This window comes from Elgaria multicarinata, chromosome 4 (genome assembly GCF_023053635.1).
Source record: "Elgaria multicarinata webbii isolate HBS135686 ecotype San Diego chromosome 4, rElgMul1.1.pri, whole genome shotgun sequence".
NCBI classification, from domain to species: domain Eukaryota; kingdom Metazoa; phylum Chordata; class Lepidosauria; order Squamata; family Anguidae; genus Elgaria; species Elgaria multicarinata.
The window spans coordinates 50,021,875-50,040,677 of NC_086174.1; the positions used below are offsets into that span (position 1 = coordinate 50,021,875).

The window sequence follows — 18,803 nt, forward strand, 5'->3', positions numbered from 1 at the left end:
GACAAATTCATGGAGGACAAGGCTACCAATGGCTACTAGTCCTGATAGCTATATGCTACCTTCCGTATTAGAGGCAGTATGCCTATGTACACCAAGTGCTGGGGAATATGGACGGGAGGGTGCTGTTGCACTTGTGAGTTTCTCAAAGGCAACTGTTTGGCTACCGTGTGAACAGAATGCTGGACTTAGATGGACTTTTGGTCTGATCCAGCATGGCTCTTCTTATGTTCTTACCTGCAGGGGTGGGGTCTGAGACCCATGCTCTGAAGGGGTACGTGTGAGGAATACATACTGCTCCAATAAATTCAGACGAGGCACAGGTGGCCTTGGTGGCTAGGAGCACTTTTTATCAACTTAGGTTGATATAAAACAGCTGCACATAGATGGTCTGGCAACAGTTATCCATGCTTGCATAAACCTCCCAGTTGGATAACTGCAATACATTTTACATGGGGGCTACCTTTGAAAACAGTGTGGACGGTTGGGTGGACCATTCCTCAAGCAGCTCATTTTATTTGTGAGATGAAGTGTTAAATGTCCCTCCAAACTTTAGAAAGTACAGCAATGCAAGCAGGCTAGTTACATATATAAAGTCATACTGCCATTCCATGCAACCCTATTTTTCAACCTGAACTACTAGGGAAAAATGTCTTTTATGCTTGGATTTCCTTCAATTTTTTAAAAAAACAAGAATGTCTTGCCAAAACAACAACAAAAGAATAGTTGTTTTAAATGGATATTGTTTTTTTATATATACGTTTGGTGGTTTTAAATGTTGTATATCTGTTTTTAATGTTCATTGTTTTTAACTTTTGTAAACCGCCCAGAGAGCTTTGGCTATGGAACGGTATATAAATGTAATAAATAAATAAACAAATAAAAGCCATTAAGCCGTACAGGCTCTACTATAGAGAGCACACTCAGGAGCAATCATGTCAAGCGCCTGGGTCATTTCGCCATTCCACAGATTGACCAGGGTTTTTGACAGGACAGCAGCCATATGAGCTGTAAAACCTGCTACGACCCTTTGGAAACCATCTGGATCTATCAGCTTCTGGAGGTGGAACAACTTAATAGATTCCCCCACCCTTGCAGAGAGGAAAAGCCAGTCTAAACCTCAACAGAAAAAGATCTGAGCTTGGCAAAGGGCCAGCTCAAAGTTCCCTATCTTCAGATCACCATCTCCATGACCGGCTGCTACATGTGTGCCCTGCTATATATGTTAGGCTAATGACATGTTGGGACACTTCTATAGTTGTCATGAAAGCCATGAAATCCTGCCCTGCCCCAGACAAGGTCCCCTTCGCATGAATGTTGATGTCCCCCCAAATCAGTAGCCTGGGAGACCTCAGAATCACATTTGATACTACCCCTATCAGTTGAAGTAGAGAGACTGCTTGGTAGAGAGTGGGTAGTACACCAGCAGGATCCCCAATCCATGCCACTGACTCAACATAAGATGCAAACATTATAGACTAGTAGTCAGACGGACAGGGAGGAGAGAGAGAGAGAGAGAGAGAGAGAGAGAGAGAGAGAGAGAGAGAGAGAGAGAGAGAGAGAGAATTCTTATAGACACAACAACCCTCCTTCTCCGGCCTTCAAGTCTACCTGATGCTGAACCAAATACCCTGGTGGACACAACTGGGTGAGACTAATTCCTCCCTGTCTGCCTACCCAGGTCTTTGTTATATATGCCGTTAAAACAGCACAGCCGTTAACATAAGCAGTTCCCCTTACCTGGCTACTTTAAGACCATTTCAGTCTCAGAATCAGGTGCAACTTCAAATTGAAAATAACAGAAGTCAAATCCATATTTTTATTGTTAGATTAAACACAACACACAATTATATGTTATATATCCCTCAACAATGTCTTCCATGAACACTTATTTTGATGCATAGAAAAATGGCAACTGACTAGAAATACAAGAAACTTATCCCTGAATAGATTGACCTCTACATTTTCCAGTGCTCTGGGAACTAAAAAAACCCATCATGTATGAAGAATGTTTTTAAAGATGGAAAGATTAGCTCACAAGAATTCTGGGCTAAAAGTTGTCAACTACTCTACAGTCCTGAATTAGATGATCACATATTTTATTTTTCCTCTGTGGCGCCCATAACTTATTTTCAGTGCATAACATCAACAATGCCCCATAATTCAGACAGCTGTCCTATATTTATTTTTAAGTACATCTTTCAAAGTGTGCTCTCAGTCTATATTTACTATCAATTGTGCAAACTCTGCACTTTTTATTTCACCTGTTGTTTCCTCTAATAATTACAAGTGTGGCTCCAATGACCAATCCCTAGGGTGAAGGATCAAAGTTTTATCCTTGGTCCTTCCTAGGGAAAGAAGCGCATCTACTTTTCTCTCCACCAATGGAAAGATGGAGATTTGGCTGTTTAAAATACTCTGCTCCATCACTGGAATCCTTTTTTTAAATGAAGAAAGAGGCAGTTATCTTAGTTCATTTAGTGGCAGACCCAAAAAGTTTATGACCAGGACTTCTGCCACAACCCTTCTTCATGTTGTTGGCAGGAACACTCTGGTGCAGTGTTGCCAAATTACCAACTCTGAATTCTTGTGCCAGAGCTTCAGTTTTTGCTCAGAATTCTCATACATGTAATGTTTTCCTGGAATTGACTGAGAAAACTTAAACCCTGACATATGAAGATAGGTCTGAATAGAACTGAAAGCCAGTAATTACATATTGGATGCAGAAGCAATGCAATATTTATTTACAACTGGCTTACAGTCAAAACGTCCCTACCTCAAAGTCCCTCAGCTGTATAGTCATGCAGACAATCCACTATAATCAGCTTTAGTCCTCCCTCTCCCTTGTTTTATAAAAAGAGGGTAATACTGAGCTATCTTTCAGGGTATTTGTAAGGATTCCTGATATCATGTATGTGAACCACTTTGAGTCTTTAGAAAAATGAGCAGAGGTGGCCTCCCTGCTGTGTGAGTCTCCCTGTAGTAACCTGTATCAAAGACAAACTCCCTACTTGCAAAAATCTTTGTCGTTAATGTTGGGCTGTCTGATCTTGATGCAACTATTTCCTCCTCTGTCACCACCCCAGCTTAGAACGTCTGGAAGAAATGTGCACATATATCAACGATCCCTACTACAGGTATCATTTTTATATTGCAAATACAGCTCTTCTCCATTCTGATTCTGTGGTTTCTCTAAGAAAGAAAGATCCCATGATTTCCTCAAAGAACCTGACAAGGCTACTGCCCCTACTGGCCGGCCCTCAAGAAAGAGATTGTGTGTCCTCCCTGCTTCATTTTTAAAATATTCTCATTGTTGTACATTATTTTGGCTGTTAAGATGTGAACTGTTAAACTCTTCCTTCCCCCAACCTTACATTGACAGCACCGCCTGCCCCCTCAGAATGCATTTGCACGTAAATTAATGCTGGCATTCAAAGGAAAAGAAAGAATGAGTCAGTCATCCAGAAACTGGAAAGCATCTAAGCGGGCGGATCAAATCCTTGTACTGAAACCTGAACAGGAACATACGTACGCAAATGAAACTTCTCCCCAAAGGATTCCCAGATATGCAAAACAGAACCCCTTCCTGGGGAGACATCACCTATCTACTTCCAGCCTCCTAACCAGAAGAAAAGAATCTTTGCTTTTCTTCTTGCCCTTTCCTAAAGGAAAAAAAGGCTGATTTGTAAAAGTGAAGTTTGTTCACCACAGGACATAATTCTGTCTCTAGACCACGAATTGACAATTTGTGGCCTTCAAGTTATTGTTTTGGCCTACAACTCCCATTAGCCCTAGCCAGTATAGCCAGTCATGAAGAATCATGGGAGTTGTGGCCCTCCAGATGTTTTGGCCTACAAGTTGCCCACCCCTGCTCTAAACCATTAATAGACCATTGCAATAATATCAATATGAAAAGCATCCTATTATTGATTGCTAGATCAAATAGTAATTACATCTAATATAAAAGGAGAAACCACTGAAGGCAACAGTGTCTATCATCTCTTGCCCATAATTTTTAATACAGAGAACCCACATCCTGCAATATACAGTTGGTGTTCAACTAATTGCTAGCTAATAACTTCCAGAACATATAAAACCCAAATTCTGACATCAAATTCAACTACAGCTTTCAAGAGAATATTATGGCATATATGCATTAATCACTCACACTGATTTCTAAAGAACAGTGAAATAGCAAATACTTTAGATGAAAGGCCCAATCCTATGCATGTTTAGACAGAAAAAAAGACCTACAACTCCCAGGATTCCTCAGACAACATGGCTGGATGGAACATGCTAGGAGTTGTAGGTCTTATTTCTGTCTAAACATGTATAGGATTGCAACCTTAACGAATCAACTAAAAGTTAAGCAACTCAGATTTCTTTAATTGGTTTATGGCTCCACTTGAATCCATGCATGTCTCAATTTACCACCGGAGCACTATCGCTTCAGGGAGTCACATGTTTTCTAGAAATCAGTCAAGACTACAATGATTTTAAGGGATCCATCATTCTTTTGTGGTACGTCTATTCAGAGGAAATGAAACAGAAATCTCCTTTCTATGGTGAGTCATACTCTCTGGCCCATTGGCTGAATACAGCTCACAAGGGGACTCCATGCAATCTGCTAACTTCTCCCCTAGCTCCCACACTCTTCCCCACCCCCCAGACAAACATCTCTCATCTCTGATCAGCAGCTGAATTGTACAATTCTATGCTCAATATATTTCTCTTCCTTTGAAATTGAAATGGGACCATATTGGACTTTCTGGATACTTTTTCATGTACGTATATGTTGAATTTAACCCTGTAAACTCTGCTCAATCTCTCATTGGCTTTTAATACCATAGACCGTGGTATCCTTCTGGATTGACTCCATGGGATGGGCATTGGTGGCACTGTGTTACAGTGGTTCCAGTCTTACCTGCACAACCAATTTTAGATAGTAATGTTGGGTGACCATTCCTCAGCCCCTTGGCAATTGACCTATGGGGTTCTGCAGGGTACCATCTTCTCTCTAATGTTATTTAACATCTATATGAAGCCTCTGGGAGTGGTCATCAGGGGATTTGGAGCAAAGTACTATCAGTATGCTGATGACACGCAGCTCTATCTCCCTGCAATAGGTGAGGTTGTAGAAGTCTTGGATCAGTACTTCCACTCAATAATGGGCTGGATGCGAGCCAATAAACAGAAGCTGAATCCTAGCAAGATGGAAGCCCTATGGGTGAGTGGTTCCCACATCTGGGTGATGGGCTTATTGCCTATTCTGGGTGGGGTTGCACTTCCTTTAAAAGATCAGGTTCGTAGCCTGGGGGTACTCCTAGATCCATCACTGACAGTGGAAGCCCAAGTGGCTATGGCAGCTCTGAGTGTCTTTTAGCAGGTTTGGCTGGTTTGCCAGCCATGGCCTCTCCTGGATAGGGATAGCTTGGGCATAGTGGCACTTAAGGCTGCTCCAGAAGCTGGAGTTAGTGCACAATGCAGCAACTTGGCTGTTGTCAGGAGACCTTTTCACCAACAATTATTTTCCTGACATAATTACTGTTTATTTGCTACCAGGCCATGTTTAAGGTATTGGTACTAGTGTATAAAGCCCTAAACTTGGGTCCAGGGCTTAATCTACACCAAGCAAGATATTGCACTATGAACACGGTATATAAAAGGCAGGAGCCACACTACTGCTTTACAGCAGTATTGAAGTGCACTGACAACTGTTGGAGCCCATTGACACATACTGTATACTGCTTTCATAGTGCTACATCCTGCTTGGTGCAGATTAGGCCCAGGATACCTGAGAGAGTCCCTTCTCCCTTATCAACCTGGCCAGTCACTGAGGCCATTAGAAGGCATGCTTCTAGTGGTTCTGCACAGACCTATGGCCCAATTGGGGACCATCTGTGGTTGCCCTCTTTTTGTGGAACTTGCTGCTTCTGGAGGTCAGGCAGATGCCAACACTGCATTGTTTCCAGCACCTCCTGAAAACGTCTTTATTTCAGGAAGCCTTCCTTGATTGACCAGCCACGATTTTTTAAAATCAATGCTCTTGTTTTTCAAAAAGAATAATTTTTAATATGGAGTTTTATTCTTTTATCTCCTTATCTTTTTATCTTTTATTGTTCACTGCTCTGGAATCTTCTAATTGCGGAGCGATGTATAAATGTTTTAAATAAATAAATAATAAAATCTGATAGCAGTGCGGTCACTGTTCTCAAACATCTCGCACCATAACTAACACCAGGTCACCACTCAGTATTGCATCTACTCTAAATCAGTTTCCACGACTATTTGTGCCAAAACACTGTCACTTATTGGGCAGTAACTAGCTGCGTCATTTTGTTAATGCACCTTGTGCTAGCAGAATCTAGGTTCTGAACCACACGCAAGAGAAAAATCCAACCAGAGCTATGCTTGTGCAAGCACAGTTGTGAAAGCGGTTGTGCATTATGCTTGTGCAACCATAACTCTTGTAAAACCCATTGTGTAACCCATTGCACATTCTACTTGTGCAACTGGTTTTGCAACAAGTGGTTGTGCGAGCGTAATGGGCAACCGCTTGCACAACGGAAAGTTTCAACAGAGCTCTGCTGGTGCTCTTTGAATTTGCAGAATGATACCATTGGATACTGTCTGTTGTATTTAGAAATTCCTTGGTTTATCACAACCCAAATAAATGATTACCTATTTATTTATTTATTTATTTATTACATTTTTATACCGCCCAATAGCCGAAGCTCTCTGGGCGGTTCACAAAAATTAAAACCACAATAAAACAACCAACAGGTTAAAAGCACAAATACAAAATACAGTATAAAAAGCACAACCAGGATAAAACCACGCAGCAAAATTGATATAAGATTAAAATACAGAGTTAAAACAGTAAAATTTAAATTTAAGTTAAAATTAAGTGTTAAAATACTGAGTGAATAAAAAGGTCTTCAGCTGGCGACGAAAGGAGTACAGTGTAGGTGCCAGGCGGACCTCTCTGGGGAGCTCATTCCACCACCAGGGTGCCACAGCGGAGAAAGCCCTCCTCCTAGTAGCCACCTGCCTCACTTCCTTTGGCAGGGGCTCATGGAGAAGGGCCCCTGTAGATGATCTTAAGGTCTGGGCAGGTACATATGGGAGAAGGCATTCCTTCGAATAACCTGGCCCCAAACCGTTTAGGGCTTTAAATGTCAATACCAGCACTTTGAATTGGGCCCGGGCCCGGACCTGGACTGGCAGCCAATGAAGCTGGAAAAGGACTGGCGTAATGTGAACTCGCCGGCCAGTCCCTGTTAGTAAACGGGCTGCCCTGTTTTGTACCAGCTGAAGCTTCCGGACCGTTTTCAAAGGCAGCCCCACGTATAACGCATTGCAGTAATCCAAACGAGAGGTTATCAGAGCATGGATAACTGTAGCTAGGCTATCTCTGTCCAGATAAGGGCGTAGTTGGTATATCAACCTAAGCTGATAAAAGCTGCTCTTTGCCACTGAGTTCACCTGTGCCTCAAGTGACAGTTCTGGATCCAAGAGCACCCCCAAACTACGGACCCGATCCTTTAGGGAGAGTGCAACCCCGTCCAGGACAGGGCAAACATCACCTTGCTGGACAGATGAACCACCCGCTAACAGTACCTCCGTCTTGTCTGGATTGAGTCTCTAGTCAATGTGCGGATAGTTACTGCTCATTATTGCAATGCGTTCTCCTTATGACTGCCTCCATGATTTCTTCCTCAAGATCACCAACAGATTTTACTGCATTTCAGTCATACTTACACTGGAAAGGTGATGCAAGCTGATCCTGGTTCATTCTTAAAGGCAACAAACTCTCTGTAGATTGTTCCCCTGAAACCACTTTCTTTGCTGGATAGTACTTGGGCTTGATAACATATTCCTGTGTTTGGCCATGGTGCACATTCATCATCAAAGTCTGAGATGAAAGGGGTATCATTCTGTTCGAGGAAAGAAGAAGAACAGAGAAATTAATAACAAAGTATTAATTTAACCAGAAATGATGTTAATCCAAAATAAACAATTAATAATACTCTTAATATCATGATAACATCTTAAAGTAAACATCAATAAACTTCCAAAGCATCTGCAGAGCTCAGCACTTGCATGGCACCCACTTTCTTCAACAAGAGGGATATACTGGACAATGAGCATGCTGAAGTTTTTATGTTCGCAGAAGAGAATTGGTAGTTTCTGAGCATTTTTTTACTGTGGACTGAGGCATTGGGCTTTTACTTATATCACCCATGCTTCATTGTATTCCATGTGGTCTCAGCATTTCACAGCTCATTATATGATACAAATATCCAGTATGGTAAGATACTCCATTAGTTAACTATAGCAACATACAACCCAAATCAGATTCAGAATGGTCCTGATGACAAATGAAATTACTGTGGAACGTGTATGATAGCCAGAGTGCAAACAAATTCTCATAAAATCTCAAATTAGGTATCAGTTTAGGACCGATTCAGATAGCCCATAATGAGCTCATGCTGTACAAGTATCTCTTTATGGAGCTAATATGAAACAAAAGTTTCAAACAACCAAGCAAACCTATCATGTAATAACCATAAGCAACACATGGCTCTTTCATCGTACAGACCACACAATGAGCTGAGTGCTATCATACTTCCACCATTCCATGATTGTGGGAGAGTGGTAACACTTAGTCCGCCATGTTGCCAGGACCCACACAGGCCTGCACATGGGTATAAGCACCAAATTAGCCATCTGGGAGGTGGCAGCGCGGAAGGAGGGAATGAAACTTTAATAAAATTGTGAAAAGCCCAATGCATCTCAATGGAAACCTTCCTCAAGGGGACAAGAATTTAATTTATTGAGAATTTCTATTGGGACAGTGGTAATACTTGGTTCACCATGCGGCGATGAGCCTACAACAGATCAGCTCTCTGCATTGGTACAGCCACCAAATGGTGCATTTTAGAGGCACACAGTAAGGCAAGGGTGGCAAAAGGTAGATCTAGATATACTGGTAGGTCTCTGGGTGATTTGCAGTAAATTGGCAAGGATCTCCTATTTTAATTCTTTCGAAGTAGCAGGAACAAAATGTCTATTTCCTCTCCCTCTCAATTGTACTGCTGAGATGGAGAAAGCTTGGACATAACCAGGAGTTGATTTCACTATCTTATTGTGAATGGACAGCATTCCTGCTTTGCTCCTCCCTCTCAAGCAAACAGGTAAGCAAACCTAAAATGGATCTTGGTATGTTGCTCCCGACAAGCCAGGATCATAAACAGGGAACAAGCCAGGATCCTGGGTTTAAACATAACACGGAGCTATCCATTTCTGCTTCAACACCAGTACAACCCATCTCTGCAGATGTGATGGAAGCATAGGAAGGGGTTTAAACTTTTACTCAGCCACATAGGCACTATTGCAACATTACGTCCAATACATAGGCCAAACAGTGGGGCAGTCACACTTCGTATGTCAAGAAGGGTTAGCTCTAAATCAGGGCTGGGGTATCTATACACTGCCACCTTGGAAGGGTGTCAGAAGCCTGCAGCATCGCTGCTGTGGTGCTAACCTGATAAAGCTAGACAGGGGCAGGAGGGAATGCGCTTTCTGCCTGGGAAAGCCCACACCCTGCCCTGTATTCCTGCGCTTTCCCATCCCCAAAAAAGTCAGCCTCTCTCACCAGATTTGAACTTTTTCACAACGCCCATGGATAACCCGGAATAAATGAAAAAGTCACAGTAAATCAGCGACTTTTTAAGTACATAGTTTTGCAAGGAAAGCTTGTGGTGGGTGTGAGTTGGCGGTTGCTCCATAAAAACTACACAGTGCCACTGTGCAGCATTCAAAGGGTATACAGGGCATTTAGACAGCTCCCAGGGATCAAAAAGTGCAGTCTGTGGGTGCTATAGGAAGCCCCACAAGAATCATCTGGTGGACCCCCCCAGAAAAATAGGAAATCTGCTCTAGGAGTAGACTCATATGCTTCCCTGGAGCATTCTTGGAAGCACAGCTTGAAGGCTCTTACCTGCTTCCTAGGACTTTCTAGGAATGGGGCTTCTGTGGCAAGAACCAGAGTCCATTTCTAGAGTATTTTTTTCTTTCCCACCTGCCTTTTTCTGGGATTCTAGGGAAGGGTGTGTGTGTGAAAGAGAGGGAGATATATATTTTGCAGATGAATGTCTGTGCACACGCACACATATGTGCAGCTCTTGCCATCCCAGCAGATGTGTCATGTGGACCACGGGGCTGAAAAGGTTATGAATCCCTGCTCTACACAGTTAAAGACTGGTGTGAATGTGTGGCAATGCCCTTGTTACCAATTTAAAACCATTAAAGTATTGTAGTATACATCCAAATACCACACACTCTAAAACTCAAGAAAATTCTCTTAATACGACAAATTCTTGGACTGCCTTTATCAAACAATTATGACAGGCAGAACTGAGAGAAGTAACATTTGGCAAGAAAAATACTGTCTAGACTAAATAAGCCAACCCTAACTCCAACCATCTTTTACAAATGTATGTTATTTACTGTAAGTCTGATGCTAAGCCAGCAATTTCTTTTTTTAAATGGCTTCCTCCCCAAATAATCTTCTCGCAATATCAATTCTTTCTAGTAGCTTAGCCATCTTTCTATCTTCTTCCCCAAGTAAAGTAACATATCTGCCAAAAATATTTAAGAATTGATTTAAGAATCTAAAAGCATACACACAATCACAATGTGTATTTTCTAATTTAAATTAGTCAGAGTACTTGCATTCTCCAACATTTGTTCTTTCCTTAGAATAATCTAGTGGCGCACCCTTTGGTTTTCTATGAGCAGGTGCCTTTGCATATCAAAGATGGAAAAACCCTTGCAGAAGTGACAGACAGTAATATCACATAAGCAAAGGCATGACTAAAAGATAGATTAAAATGAACTGGAAGCATAATGAATTCAGCCTGGAATTGAGAAATATTTCTCTGTCTAATTACCTTGCAATAATATGAAGAGGTTGACTAATTGTCATTCATGGCTACTGGCTTTCTGTTTGAGCGTGTGTCTGCCATGTGTTCAAATACAACTGCAATGGGGTCTGTCTGCTTGCCTGAAAATACTGGCAAGGCGCCTTCTTGCTACTCACACAGGCTCTACAGCAAAGAGACTAATCTCTGCCCAGCTGTGGATTCCAATGGAAACTTGCCTTCATTCAGGGGGCTGCTGATGCTGCCCCCAATTAACATAACAGAGTAAATTGGGTTTGACTTTTCCTTTCCATAGATTTTTAAACCACCAGCACTTACTTTTCTGGATAGATATTACACATTTTTGCCCCTTTCTTCTTGTGGATGCAGAAGCTTTGAAGGACATAATGGAACTACTTGAAAGAAGCTCCCCATTTAGTTCAGTGGAAGAGGAGCCCCATTCAGTTAAGTGGAATATTTGTTGACTATTCACCCTAGAATATTCAACAAAGTCAAGTGGGAGCAAATATAGTTTAATAGTTTCTGATGTGTCTTGAAATATCTTCTACAGTTCACACTTAAATATAGACATACCTCTGGACTGGAGAGCTTACATTTAAGAACACATTTGCATGTGTATTTATGCTACTTAGGTATTTTATTATTTATCTTTTATTCCCAGTTTACTTCGGGTGCATTTTAAAATACCACTTTAATTTTCTGTAGGAAACAAATAATCTAATTCCTGTCAATGGCTGCCATATGTATGAGTAAGAGTTCCTTGGGACTCAAATACTCATTGCGGAAGTGAAGGGTGAGAAATAACAAGTTGAGACACAAGAGTGGGATTAAATATGGGACACATTTATTAAAAGATCTGCAAAAGGGGGAAGGCCTAAGCGGGCATCATCTACTGGCCACTTATGAGGCCATTGTTGGGATCGGGCGAGGCAATCAATGCCCATCAAGTGGTGCTTGTTCCTTCACCACCAGACGGGCTTCACCCTCCTGGGATAGGGAGGCCTTCCAGTGTCAAACCCCCCTCAGGCCGCAGGGCTCTGAGTGGTTTGAGGAGGGTTGGCCTCAAAGGTAACCCTTTTCCCACCTGCTGGTGCCACAGGACTCCCAGTGGATGGCCCTCAGGGATTACTTCTCACCACAACGGTGCCTGTGAATGCTCACAAATTTGGAACTCAAACAGCAATCATAAGATGGACAATGAAAATGGCCACACTGTGTTTGCCATGTTGCTTTCTCTTTATAATGGAGTAATGTGTAGTTTGGCACTTTATAGTTAAGGACTTCTGACATAAGTGCACTCAATGTTAACGTAGAGCTAGCATTCTAGCAAAGAAAATACATGTTTTTTGTGCACAATGCATTGTGGGACAGTCATGAGGTTTGCTGTGCCAGAAAGAAGATACTCAGGGTTGGGAATACGCTTATCCAATAATCAAGCTACTGTAACTGATCTAAAGTTTCACATCACAGGAACTATAACAGTGCACCTAGTCAATGAATTGACCTTCAAGGCTTTCATCAGAAATCCAAAAATACTTGCCATAGAAGCCCAACCACCCCCTCCTTTAAAATCAAAAGAAACCAACAAATGTGAAGGTCAGAATTGACAACTTTCAAAAATGTCAACCATATTCAACTTAGCACTTCCATATTCGCATAAAGAATTGTAACAATCAAAAGAGAGCTTAACAGTTAGCCTTTTCACATACGTATCTGTGTATGTGGTCATCACGAGGTTTGAGCTTCTGTTTAGTTTGTGAAAGGTGATGACTCTTGTGTCAAATTTCAATAGAATTGTATCTCTAGACAGGTGTACGCTTGGAGGTCATGATCCAGGAGTCCATAAATATGCATCCAGGTTTCTATTTAATTTTGGCTTCCTGTCCTTCACAGCTATACTGGCAAATTACAAGTTAAAATTCCCCTACAGTAGAAGCGGCACTGGGGAGCCACAATAAAACAACACACAGGTGCATCCAGCTGGGCACACAACTTCTAGCTCATATGTTACTGACTTGAATTGTAGCCAGAATATACACAATGAAAAAATCACCCTCTCTGTACTCCTTCTGAGGTTGTCTTTGTGTTTAGGATATGCTCAGATTCTTGTGTGTCTGAGTTTCCATTTCCTTCCAAAATTTCTCATTTTTCTAGTGTTACTGACTACAGAGAGTTGTTTTATATTCCTAAATGAGTGTTCATCTATACCTACAAAATCCATGTAAAGTCTGTCCATTCCCCCCACAAAGCTTACACTTTGTTTTAGAATTAGAGTTTAGAATTTAGAACTTTGTTATAGAATTGTTGTTCCCCATATTTTTAGTTATCAAAACTTAACTCCAACAACAGCGCACAGGGCAGCAGCGGCTCCTCCCAGTTTCTTCCCACCTTGGGCTTTCCCCATGAAGCGTTTCTTTCTCCCAACTACGCCAGAAGAATCACACAGAGCTGTTCCAGGGGCCATTCAGCTCACTGGCCCTCCCCCTCTCCCCCTCCTCTGATTGATGAAAAAACCCGTGCTCGCTCCTTGCCGTGGGGACAACCCCTCAGGCGCACAAGTGCAGGATTTGGGGGGCTCGTGGTGCCAATGCATTGTCGTATAGACACCCCCTAAGTATTACATATCCCCATCTCATATGACATGGATGCTTGCACAAGTACACAATTAGAACAGACAGGAGTACTTGCATGAATGAAAAACGTATTTTCAGAACTGGGTCTAAGAGTTTACTGCATGTCAAACAGCTGTTGGTGTCTTCTGATTTGTAAAGCATGCATATAATTGCTATCTTCTATCTTACGTAGGGAGTAAAAGGGCATATAATTTGCTGTTTCTCATTTCTGAAATCCAAATTCATCACCCTGGAATGCAGAGAAATGCAAACATTGCTAACCAAAGAACACTGTATCCCTGTCTTCAGCCCATGATCAACATGGATAAAGTAGGTGAAAAGAATCTAGCCCTTCTGCTGTAAAAATAGGTGTAACTTCAGTCCAATGTCAGCTTGCAAGAAGCAACTATGTGGCTATTTCTGACACATGCCTGAACCAACAATGTCTGAAAGAACTTGGCATTCTTATTCCAAAACCACTTTGCCTATATTTTCTTAAGTGCTCTGGACCAAAAGCCCAGACTGCATACCAGAGGTCTAGGAATAGGTTGCTTTCTTATTTGCAGTAGGTAAATTTAAAGTCTATAAGTCATTCCTCTGGCTTTTAGGGAAATCTCTAGTTTCTTCTAAAAATGAGCTTTGTTCATTCCTTTTCTTTTGCTAGAAACCTTGCATGCTATAAGAATGATAAAGACAGTTCACCAAATACTTTCAAACATACAAACTGGGGAATAGCTAGAATTCTGTCAGGTATGATAGAAATTGGTCAGGTATGCTTTAAGCTGGATTCCTGCATTGAGCAGGGGGTTGGACTCAATGGCCTTATAGGCCCTTTCCAACTCTACAATTCATTGATTCTGTGGTCTCTACATGTTAAACCATTTAAGAACACCACATATAAATATTGTTCTGGATCCAAAGAATCACAGACCCAAAAGGAGTTCTGGACTTGTATTTCTCAACAGACAGCCCACATGCCTCCAGATTCAAAAGCAGTTTATGATATGGAATGGGATAAGCCAATAAAAAGAACAAAGTCAGGAATTCTATGGTGTTGTCTTGATCTCAACTAATGTAAATTTTTTCACACTGTATGGCTTTGCTTGTTTTTCTCCACATGAAACATATGATGTATGGTAGGGTGTACAGAGCAGGTCTGCTCCTCCCCGAAATTTGGGGCAGAGCTCCAATGAGGTGATTCCCTGCCCCAATTTTTGGGGTGGCTCTGTCTCCCCACACTGCCAGATTACTCATAGTTTCAATGGAAAGTAACAAAAATGCATACATCTCCATCATTTTTAAAGATAAAGAGATGAAACTTGCCACCTGGTAACTCTTAAGTAGGGTTTTAGTCATGCCAAGTTTAAAACAGATCCTTTCATACCTTGATTTTTAGGATTTTTTTTTTAAAAAAAAACCCTCAAAAAAACCCCATAACACACACACACACACACACCTGCACAGGATCTTTTATCCTTTACTTTGCTGATGCACAGTTGTGCATCTTCAGTTTATAAAAATAGAGATCTGCTTCAGTTTATAAAAATAGAGATCTGTTGCCTGACCATTTGCTCTAATGGGGTGAAATATGGGAGTCTCCCTATGAGAGGTCAGACAAGAAGAAATATAAATATAATACCATTATTTTTTATATATATTTTCAAAGCAGATAAACTTGAGTCCTGTCTAAAAACAGGAGATATACTAGTGCTAGCAAACTTTTCTCTCACCACCCCTTCTTCTCTTGACTTTATGCCTGGCCAAGTTGCGTCCATACTTGCAGTACACAGATCAGCCTTTGGCACAAGATTCTTTTCCGTATCCTAATATTGGCTTGTGAAGCTGTATGGATCTACACTGCCTGGCAGTCATCATCACTTCTTGGGACAACTCATTTACATAGAATGGTTTTCATTATTTTCATAATGTGAGCCATTTTTCCTAAATCCTGCCTTTCAGCCAACATCAATAGTGGATATGGGGAGTGGAACTTGGATTCTTTCTTGCTCCATGAGCTAGCAAACGAATGAGTCCAGGGTGGGGGGAAATGGGTTATATCTTTTGCACTGTGATTGGAGGGGGGACAGGGAGGAGACTGTGGCTATTGGTTAGCCACAGATGTGAATCTCAAAACTTCCCCCGTTCCCTCCTCAGCATCTTCCTAATATGGAAGTGTGTTCAGTTAGCTGTCCATCAACATTAAGCTTGCCCTCACTTCACCTAAATAATCTTTGTATCTATTCGGGGCTCCAAACAAACTAACCGCACCATGGGTTTCTGACGGTTTTAAAACTGCCCCCTAACCATGTCGCGATTTCGGAGGTTTGTCGGAGGTCCGGTGAACCCCTGGATTTTTGGTGCAGAGTGCACCCCCCCCAGTGTATGGCTTTAAACTTTATGACACTGTCTTTGTGCTACAAAGGCAAAACAGGACAGTAGCCTGACTGGTACATGAATGGTGCTTCACACTGCATAAGGATTTTTTGCTTAATCTTGAAACTGAATCCTACCATTAAAACAAGTTAAAACTATATAAACAAAAAGGAGATGCTATAAGGTGTTTGAAATTACATCCTTAGCGCTAGGTTTGAGAAGCTTTCCCCCCCACGTGCTTTCAATTTCCGTTCTTCTTTACTGGATGTCTGCTCTGGCCTTCCTTTGTTTCTTCCACTCTTAGGGATGTCAAAGCAGTACATGCTTGATTTTCCAATTATATTAGCCTAGTTTAAATTATCATCTTAAGGAGCATGCTAGTGTGCATCAAACAAGGAAAGAAACATTCATAATACATAATCTTATTATGTAACAGCATATTATTTCTCAGTTAACACAGTGAAGAAATACATTAAAGCAATGTCTCAAGAACTAATACAGTAATGTGAAAACTGAGCCTTTTTAAATTGCATGTATGATTTTACACAAAAGCAAAACTCTGATTACTATTTTTGAAGTTTCCTTTTCAGTACCAAAGTTATAACTGATGTTTTATTCCCCCCCCCATGTTACAGATGAAATAGCTGCCAATATTGCTTTAACATCCAAATATTGAAATCAACAAGTGTGATGTACTCTTTAGTTCAGCAGTCCTAACTACTTGCTTCATTTGAACTATTTTACTTGAAGCACAGCTTAATTAAAGTAAATTAAATAGGTCTATTAATAGATCTATTAAAGGCTACTATTAGCCATGATACTTCATGGAACCTCCACATTCAGAGGTTATATGCTACTGAATACCAGTTGCTGAGAAACAACACTACAGGGATGTGGATGGCCAGTGTAGGAAGCAGCATGCAGCAATAGTTAGATCTTTAGAATGATCCAAAAGGGCTCATCCCTTACAAAATCCCAATATCATGATTGAAAGAGCAACTTCTAAGCATGTTCATTGGGATTTTTGACTTTAAAAAGCCAAACAAACAGATCACCATCAGTTTCTCACACCTTAGCACAAATTGCTTTTCAATCTTTCCTCAGTTTCAAAAGTGGTTTGCCAGCCAGCCATGAGGCCTGGAGGGCTGTTGTTCAAGAAACAGAAGACGAAAGACCTCTGAGCCTCATGGAACTGGTTACATTTTTTTAGTTTGCCCTAGGTTTATTGCTCAGTGCTAAGAAAGGTCAGTTAATCAAACTAGAAGAAAGTTCTGCAGTGATCTACAAATATAGGTTTAATTCATGAAGACAAAAGTGACAGAAAGCCATATTTTAGCATTAAGCAAACACACGGCTGTCTTCTAGTAGCATTAATTTGTTCGGGGTTGACAAGGCACTGCAGACAAATATGAGCACATTCTAGAAAAGTAAAATTTCAGCAGTTTAAAGAGCTTATTTTTCTACTGATTGTAGCTTTGTGTTTGCAGCAATCTTATCACAGTAGTGTAGCATGCAGAAACAACTTGAGCCTCTTGCACAAAGGAAACAGGTCGACATCACAGGTTTCATTGCCTATGTCTGCTTGCCAAGAAGAACTGTAACCCAAACATCAGGCTGAGTGATGGGAATACTCAAGCAAGCATCTAAATAAGAGAGGCCCGGCCACTTAAATTAGGCAGTTATCAGAAATGTTAAGGGGGGAGGGGGGAAGCCAGACAGACAATTTACTTTCATGTCTACATGCAGATTACAAATTCCATCCATATCCTAGATGAATCAAAAAGTGCCTGGCTTGAAGCCATTTTAGTTCAATTCTGACTGAGAAAATTAACTTTGAGGAGGGAACATTAAATTTCTCCCTGAACAGACATACTATCTGCATAGGAAAGGGGGGAGGGAAGAGAACAGGGAGTGTTTTTTATTTATTTATTACTTTTTGTGGCTTACAAGTCAACATTTCCAGACTGGTTTAACAAAACATAATAAAAATGCAGCATTAAAAACAATCACAGCAAGAGGGGGAAACACATCAAAGCTAAAATCCTAGGGAAGAAAGGTCTTTGCCTGGTACCTAAAAAACATTGGCATAGAGACCAGGCAAGCCTCCCTGGAGAGGAACTTCCATAAGCAAGGCACAGCAAACACAAAACCCTTCTCCCCATGTCTCCCCACCTCATTTCGGATGGCAAGGAGAACACAGCAGAGGACCTCTGAGGAACATCTAAGTGCACAGACAGGTTGAGATGGGAGGAGATGTTTCCCCAAGTATCCAAGTCCCAAGCTGTGTTGGACTTCAAAGGTAAGTGCAATTGTGATCACAAACACTATGGAAGCTGATGGAGCTTTTTAAGCACTGATGAAATGCATTCCCAGTACCTGTTAGTAGCCAGTGCAGTTAATAGCCAGTTCAGTTCATTCATCAGGGTGACCCAACTAGGATTTTAGAAATGGCTTCACAACCTCCTTTTTTAACGAGGCACTCATTCGCTAAGGGACCCAGACTACCATCCCACTTCTACTAGGTGTAGTAAGCAAGGAATGGCAACAGCTGAGCAAGCACCTAGTAGGCCACACTTCTCCACACCCTGTACTGAAATTCAGCCCATATTCTAAGACTAGATGGAGTTGTACTTGTAAAATACAGCACTAGCATATTCAGTTGATGCACTTCTTATTGTAGGAAAAAGTTGATGGGATGAGATGCCCCTCTCCTGTCACAAGCTTTTCCAAAAATAGCAAACTTTATATATCTACTGTTAGGAGGCTCTTGGATCACTTGTCCATTTTCAAAAGGCCTGGAAAGGCATTTTCCTTCTATGCAGTATTGCCACTAGGATGAATTCTAGCACTTTACATGAGATATCAGGAAAGTGAC

At 41.3% G+C, this 18,803-nt stretch overlaps 1 protein-coding gene across 5 annotated transcripts in view; it reads right to left on the reverse strand.

Moving 5' to 3' along the window:
- Positions 1-18,803, reverse strand: part of LTBP1 (latent transforming growth factor beta binding protein 1) — a 210,737-nt gene that overhangs the window by 156,133 nt on the left and 35,801 nt on the right. For all 5 annotated transcript variants that reach the window (XM_063124236.1, XM_063124235.1, XM_063124239.1 and 2 more), the window contains exon 4: positions 7,759-7,934. In XM_063124236.1, the coding sequence (XP_062980306.1) occupies positions 7,759-7,934 (176 nt within the window). The remainder of the gene's footprint in view (positions 1-7,758; positions 7,935-18,803) is intronic.